Here is a 7835-nt window from a genome sequence, read left to right as displayed (position 1 = left end):
GTGTGTGTGTGTGTGTGTGTGTGTGTGTGTGTGTTTCCCTATGTGTGTGTGGTCATGTGCCACATAAGCACACTTGGAATAAGGATTAAGGTGTTTTTTTTTGTGTGGTTCTATCTATATGATATCTAGCTTAATGAGGTTTTGGAAAGCCACCTTAATGTAAAAATTTTATTTGTATTATATCTGATTCACTTCTAAATGATAGTATTACAGTTCTCACCTATTGATAAGAAATCTAAAGGTGATAATTATTCAAAAATCAACCCTAGTTGTAGGCCAATACTTCATTATAAAGCCCTCCTCCAGAATTTTTTCAGGTAAGTTGGAGAATTTGAAACAATTTGGACCAGCAAAATAAAAATCTTCAGTCCAAACTGCATGTAGAATGTATCCACAATTTTCACTTTAAAATAGCAAGTGAATTAATCCACTTAGTTCATTTAGTTTTTGCAAACTACCCCTGATTTTATTTAATGTTTTCAGTTAATTGGAGACACAAGCCCGGGAAGATCACTTCATTATCATCAGTTGGCACCTCTCCCCACCCCAACGAGTCCTGGCTTTATTAATAGCCTTTGTGTGCCACATTTGTCCTAGATTATGAAAATGGACTCACACTTCCAACAGTCTTTGTTGAGAGGTGTGATACTCTCAGAGGTCCCCAGGCTGCCCTGTAATGTTTGATCAGCTCCAGGGAGAAGAGGCTGGGCTACAGCAGCCAATCTGCTCATCGAGAGAGGAACTGTTTCCTTAGAAACAGCCTCTTCAAAAGAGCTCTTAGGCCAGCTACTGCCAGGCTCAGGCTTTCTCTAGCCTACCTCTCAGATAACCTTTCAGAGACACACCGTGAACAGCCCAAGCCCAGCTGGAATTATGTAACAACACAAGGAGAGCTGGCAAGACCATTGCCAGCAAAGATAAATGGCTTGGAGACTCAGCAGAGAGCTCAGAGCCAGCACTCAACACTGAGTGGCTAAGTGTGTGAGGAGATATACAGGTCACCTGATGTATGACACTAATGGAAATTGAAGCAGAAATGGCGTATCCATGTCCTGAGCTTGTAGTTAGTTAGTATAGCATTAGGTGATTTCAATAATTACCCTCAGTTCTGTTTTGCCATCAGCTAAACAGAAATGACGATAACTATCCATCTGGTCTACCAGATGAGATTATTCATGAATATGAAAAAAAAATTCCAGAATTCCAAACCCTTATACAAAAGGAGTAATTAAAGTCAAGTTCTCCTTATAGAAAATCTGGAAATGTTTTTATTTCTGTGTCTATTTAACATATGCCTCTCACACCTTGTGCATGTGAATTGGTCACACAAGAGTTCTGTCTGCTACCACAAAACTGCAAGCATTTGGGAGAGAGAAGTTATGTTTTATTATTGAGTAACACAAAGTGTCCTATACCAGACTCAGCAAATGCTTGTTAGAGTAAAGTTGATAAACAAAGTACAAGGAAAATTTCAGACTTTGGATTTTCTAGGTGTATCTTTCAATTGGACAGATTTCTGAGAACACGTAAAGAGGAGGTTGGTAGTAACCTAAACACAGTTCCATTAGAATAGGTGGCCTTTCTTGTTAGCAGAGAGCTTGCCTTGGACTAATGGTTGTTCCATTTGTTTGTGGGGAAAACATTGCATTGATATTCAGACCCATCAAAACGGAAGCTACATGAAGGCAAAGACAAGATTCTTTTTGCCTGGATCCCAAGAACTACAGAGATATTTCTAGTTGCAACAAAATAGAGTAGGATGTGGATAAACACACACACACACACACACACACACACACACACACACACACACACACACACTACCTGGCAGTAAATCATGAAGCTTAGAAGACAAAGGTTTGGCTAAAGAAAGGATTATTCACTTAAGTACAAATATTATCTAATATTGTAATAAGGTGAATTTGGACATACCTTGCTGATTTCAAATCCAAAAACCTCCTCAAAATAAGCTGGTTGACTGATGAGCAGTAAATAAAAAGTCCAGCTCCTGCAGAAGTTTGCAACAATTATCGCGTAAACGGGCATGGATGTGAAAAACTTCCTCCATGGGGTCTTGAATTTCTGAAAGCACCAAAAGAGAGTTACTCTGTTTCAGCATTTTCTGACTTAAATTAGTGCTGTTTATTTTCGGGATCATAGAATGAAACAGTAGTATAAAATAATTAATTGGAAGCTGCAGCATCCCAGTTAACCTTAGGTGTGTGAATAATCATTAAAAGAAGAAACGAAATACCAATCTGTCCCTCTGATTTAGTCTAGTTTTTTTAAAAATATGAAAATTCATGTACTTAGAAAATAAATTCCAAAACCATGTGTTCTAAGTTCTAAGAGCTTAAAACAGCTTCCCCTAACCAGCAGCAAAATACTGCCAAACGAGTGGCTTCGTGATATCTAAAGTGTTGAAAGTTCAATGTACTTGGAAAAGAAAAAGAAATTAAGAACAGGCTATTGCCCACCTCTCTGAAGTCAGCTAAACCATCATCTCTCCGTGAATTCCCTTGACAGTTAGTGAAGATCAGTGTATTTTACGACACGGAGGTACAAGTTCCTGAAATAGTCCCATGGTGCTGAGCACAGCCTAGGACATCGTTACCAGCTATTTCCATTTGAGTCTTTTCAAAACAAACCCCAAAAGTACCGAAAGAAAATTGCTGTGATAATAACACCTTTACGATTTAAACCTCCTACCCTTTGATATTTTAGACCTCAAATTATTTCTCATAGTTACAAATACTTTCTTGACCACCTTATCTTGAAGACCAAGATACACCTGCCAAAGAGATAATCTTCTAAAGTAACCTCAATCAGTGTTTTAAGGTGTCCCTGACATGATAAAATGATCCAAACAAGAAGCAAAACTTCTTGACAGAGATTTAGTAATTCTTCTTGAGTGTTGAGTCCCATGATTGTTGCTATGAAACTTTCTGTGCTCACAGTCACAAAATCACTTCAAATGTAGAATGGTAAGAAATCACGTAGTGGTGATCAGAAATGTATGTAAAACCAAAAAAGAGAAAAAAACCATACTAATAACATAATAATCACTGTAGTTTTTGGTAAATACTTGTATTGTGAGAGCATGATAGGCAAGCTCCAAGGCACAGGAATTTTGTTTTTAATCCTACATGTCACAAATGATGAAAAAACTTCACAGGTAGATGAAAATGCCCAAATATAGGAGTGCATGCACTGTGATACATCTGTGTGTGGAAGAGACATAACTGAATTGTGAAAAGTAAACTTTTTTCCTGCTGGGAGAATATTGCTTTGCTCATGTCAGAGTTATCTTTCCTGAGAACTACATTCTTCATGTGGTAAAACACTTCCCCAACAGGAAGAGAAAACTGCCAATGCTTATAAGATGTATTTATTTTATCTTGTATGCATGCATATTTTGCTTCATTGTATGTATGTGCACCTTATGTGTGCCTGCTGCCCACAGGTTGCTGAAGAGAGCATCAGATCCCCTGGAATTGGAGTTACAGATAATTGTGAGCTGCCATGTGGGTGTTGGGAATTGAACTTCAGTTCTCTGGAAGAACAGTAAATATTCTTTTTTAACTATTGAGTCATCTCTCCTGCCCTTAACTCTCTTACTTTATGCCTTAAAAATCTCCAGGAGATACAAGCAGATGGTAGACTTTTTGTCAGTGTTCTTTTTATTTGACTGTTTAAGGAAATGTGATTATGACAGCAACTTGTCCATATATGTATGATCTTTACATTCTTTCCTTGGTCAAAACAAACAAACAAACAAAAATTCCTTGGAGAAAAACATAAAAGATCTAAGTCATACAGGAGACTGTAACCTGCAATCTTTCACTGGATCCATGCAGAACAAGTGACTAAAAAAGATGAAGTCCCTGTGGTACTTCCCACAGGTATGAGAAGATAGTCTGGGTATTAGAAATTTGAATGTGGCCATGAGTTGGGCAGTGTCTGAGAGTCAGTGCTGATTTAATCAGATCTGATAGATCTTTACTGAAGAGACTATGACACATTCATGGGTCAAAAGTTTGAAACTGTCCAGAAAAACAAAAGTAAACAAGACAAGGTGTCAACTCTGGTTGCACCTGTGTAGGGCCTTTCTGGACCTGGAGGAACATAGTCCCCCATCTGTGGCCTCTACTGCATGTCTTCCTAGGAGGCTATAATTCAAGCTCAAGCCTTGAACATTCTCAGGCCAGGATACTTGTCCCAAACTCTGAAAGAAATGGATCTCATCCCTGAGACACATTCATTTAACTGTCTCATAATCACCATGTGATCCCCTTGATGCTGGTCAAAAATATATTACATACTCTTGTACCCCTGAACTTGCATAGCTCTTGGCTCCTTTAAGAAGCACATTGGGCTGGTATTCCTGATATACAGTATTCCTCTTCCCTTTTTACCTCTTTCTCTGGGGTATTTTGGGTGCTCTCTGTGGGAATTCCCTGGCCACATATTTTTGATGCGATGCAACTGATGTCACAGAACCATTGCTGATTGTGTTAGCAGTGTTCTGACAAAACAATCTGAGACAATCTGAGCACCAGCCTGCTTTGTTGTACGCAGAATCTGGTCCAAAAAATGTTAAAAGAACTTGAAATACAAGTTCTACTTCCATTTGATCTTATATTTAAATTCATTTTGAAGTGACAGGAACATATGGAACCTTGTAAGAAGAGAGATGCAGTGCTTTTAAAAGGCAATAGTATCCAGGAAGTAGAAAGCCAGAGACTGGGCAGTTCCTCTAACCCAGTGCTCAGTGGTTCTCAACCCTCCTAATACTATGACCCTCTAATTCAGTTTCTCATTTTTAGAGATCCCCTCAACTATAAAATTATTTTTGTTGCTACTTCATGACTGTATTTTGCAACCATTATTGATGGTAATGTAAATATTTTTGGAGATAGAGGTTTGCCAAAGGGGTCATAACCTAGAGGTTAAGAACCACAGCTTAATCCATCTACTTTTTCTTTGAAAAAAGGTAATAATTATTCCCAGTGGAGGCTAGGGAGAAGGGAAGGAGAGAGGGAGAGGGAGAGGGAGAGGGAGAGGGAGAGGGAGAGGGCTTGGCTTAGAGAAAGATTTAGAGCCAGACTACTTTTATTTAATAAGGTCCTGTAACACGGTTAGTCCAGGAAGGTAAGATGAACAACAAAAATAGGTATAGGCGCCATAATGAAATGCTTACTTCCATTGCACCTAACAGATTTGCGCTCTCTCCAATGCTCTCCTCTATGTACCTACGTTCTTCATCTGTAATGGTAGGATGCTTTGCAGGGCTCTCATAAGACACCAGAAGCCAGAACATGTACCAGACCATGCCAAAGCTTCCTGCAAGAAAGGATTAAGAAATACAGTTAACAGCTAAAGGTTGAAGACAAATAATAATCTCAGTGAGAACTGTTTGATGTGATGTGGGCACTGACTTAACCCACTGTATCCTCTCCTCAGCCCCTGGACATAAGATTTTTCAAAGATTGATGCCATGGTTTGTATCTTTGACTCTAGTTGAGCAGCACTCATATACAAGCTGCTAGTGAATGATATCAGTTGGAAGTTTAGTCACATCTCATATTCCATTCTTGATCTGCTCCAGAATAGACACAGTACCATACAACAGAAGGATATTGAACAAGACCACATTCTTATGTTTGGAGAATTCCATGTAATGAGGGATGAATAAGTTTCTTATTTGCTGCCTTCTATCTATCTATATCTATCTATCTATCTATCTATCTATCTATCTATCTATCTATCTATCTATCCATCTACCTACCTACCTATCTATCTCTATCTATATATCTATATATCTATATATCTATATATCTATATATCTATATATCTATATATCTATATATCTATATATCTATATATCTATATATCTNTATCTATATATCTATATATCTATATATCTATATATCTATATATCTATATATCTATATATCTATATATCTATATATCTATATATCTATATATCTATATCTATATATCTATATCTATCTATCTATCTATCTATCTATCTATCTATCTATCTATCTATCTATAGTTTAAATTTCCAGGGAGCGAGAAAAGTCTGCTCCCATTTCTAACTAGTACTTCTAAAGACCATAAACAGATTTGGAGTAAAATAACAATGAGTTTGCTAGCCTAAATGATTGTATTTGAACAAAGGCCTCTACAATTAACATGGAAGCACCTTCATATGATATGACTATACACCGTGTATCCTAGCTCAGACTTTGTTGTTCATTCTTGGGAACTGACAGAAGTTACATCCCTAGACCACAAACTGTCTTTTCCCTCTTCCAGTCCTCATCTTTATTTATCATTCTTGCCATGATTGCATATTATTGTTGTGCATTATAAATCTGGAAGCCTGACAGGAGGAGGAATTCCAAGTAACTTATTCTGCTCTCCCCACTGCTAGCAGGCCTTTGCATTTTTCTTTCAGACTCTTCCCTTCATCCCTTGGGCAACAATCTAAATGCTCCTGAGGTCACTAATACTTCATGTTTGTCTATTTACTTTCTAAGACAAGTTCCTTATCGTCATGCATAGCTGCTGATGTGTTGTCTTCCCTTTAATTACTGAACATGGAAACATGTGATTTCAGACCAGATGTTATGTGAAACACACACACACACACACACACACACACACATACATATACTTAAATATATATATTCATAAACTTAAATCCTGTGTTGTTGGTTCTATGATTCAATGAGCAATAGAGTTATTCTAAGTCTCCACTATGAAATGGAAAAGGGTTTTGTTTTTTGATGCAAGGTCCTGTTATATGCCTGAGCATGCATGACCGCTAAATCAGAGTCCACTTGACTTAGCCTCCTAAGTACTGGGATTTCAGTGTATACTACAAGACCCACTTGAAAAGTAATTAACCAACAGTGGAGCAGCTGGGACAGGATCTGTCTGGTCACCATCTGCACCCTGGAGCTAAGGCTGTCCTACAGCCCTCTGTACACTGGTCTCACCAGGAGAAAGCTGGTTTCCTAGGAGGGCTCTCACTCCTGGGCTCAGAGGTGAGATCACCATTTCCTCTTCAATAACTGTCTAAAGCTGGATCTTCTAGGAGCGCACAGGGCACAGGAACAATGGACCAGCTGGGGCAGGATCCTTCCAGTATCCATCTGCACTCGGGAGCTGTGGATATTCCTCAGGCCTCTGTACACAGATCCTGCTAGAAGAGAGCTGGTCTCCCAGGAGTGCTGACACAGGCTTACAGGCCCACAGGAGAGACAAGCTCCAGTGTGAGACATCAAGACCAACTAACACCAGAGATAAGCAGATGGAGAAAGGCAAGCACAAGAGTTTTACCATCAGAAAACAAGAATACTTGGCATCATCAGAACCCAGTTCGTCCACCAGAGCAAGTCCTGGATAATCCAACACACCAGAAAAACAAGATTCAGATTTAAAACCACATCTCATGATGCTGATAGAGAATGTTAAGAAAGAAAGAAATAACTCCCTTAAAGAAATACATGAGAACAGAGGTAAAAAGGTAGAAGCCCTTAAGGAGGAAACACAAAGAATTACAGGAAAACAAGCAAACAGGTGAAGGAATTGAATGAAACCATCTAGTCACAAAATAATCAAGACACAAAAATGCACAAAACATAGAAAGAATATTAAAAGCAGTAAGGGTCAAATAATATAAAATACCTAGGTGTGACTCTAACTAAGGAAGTGAAAGATCTGTACGACAAGAACTTCAAACCCCTAAAGAAAGAAATTGAAGAAGATCTCAGAAGATGGAAAGATCTCCCATGCTCATGGATTGGCAGGACTAACATAGTCAA

The 7835-nt window shown here is 38.4% G+C and overlaps 1 protein-coding gene across 1 annotated transcript in view; it reads right to left on the bottom strand.

The window, feature by feature from the left end:
• The window catches only part of Slc17a6 (solute carrier family 17 member 6), a 47986-nt gene that overhangs the window by 7621 nt on the left and 32530 nt on the right, over positions 1 to 7835 (bottom strand). Inside the window, exons 7-8 of the mRNA XM_021199227.1 lie at positions 5201 to 5343; positions 1933 to 2082 (exon numbers count right to left, since the gene is read on the bottom strand). Of these exons, the coding sequence (XP_021054886.1) occupies positions 1933 to 2082; positions 5201 to 5343 (293 nt within the window). The remainder of the gene's footprint in view (positions 1 to 1932; positions 2083 to 5200; positions 5344 to 7835) is intronic.

Source organism: Mus pahari, chromosome 1 (genome assembly GCF_900095145.1).
Source record: "Mus pahari chromosome 1, PAHARI_EIJ_v1.1, whole genome shotgun sequence".
In the NCBI taxonomy this organism is placed as follows: Eukaryota; Metazoa; Chordata; class Mammalia; order Rodentia; family Muridae; genus Mus; species Mus pahari.
The sequence above is the reverse complement of the archived record's forward strand: the minus strand, read 5'-3'. Positions and strand labels throughout refer to the sequence as shown.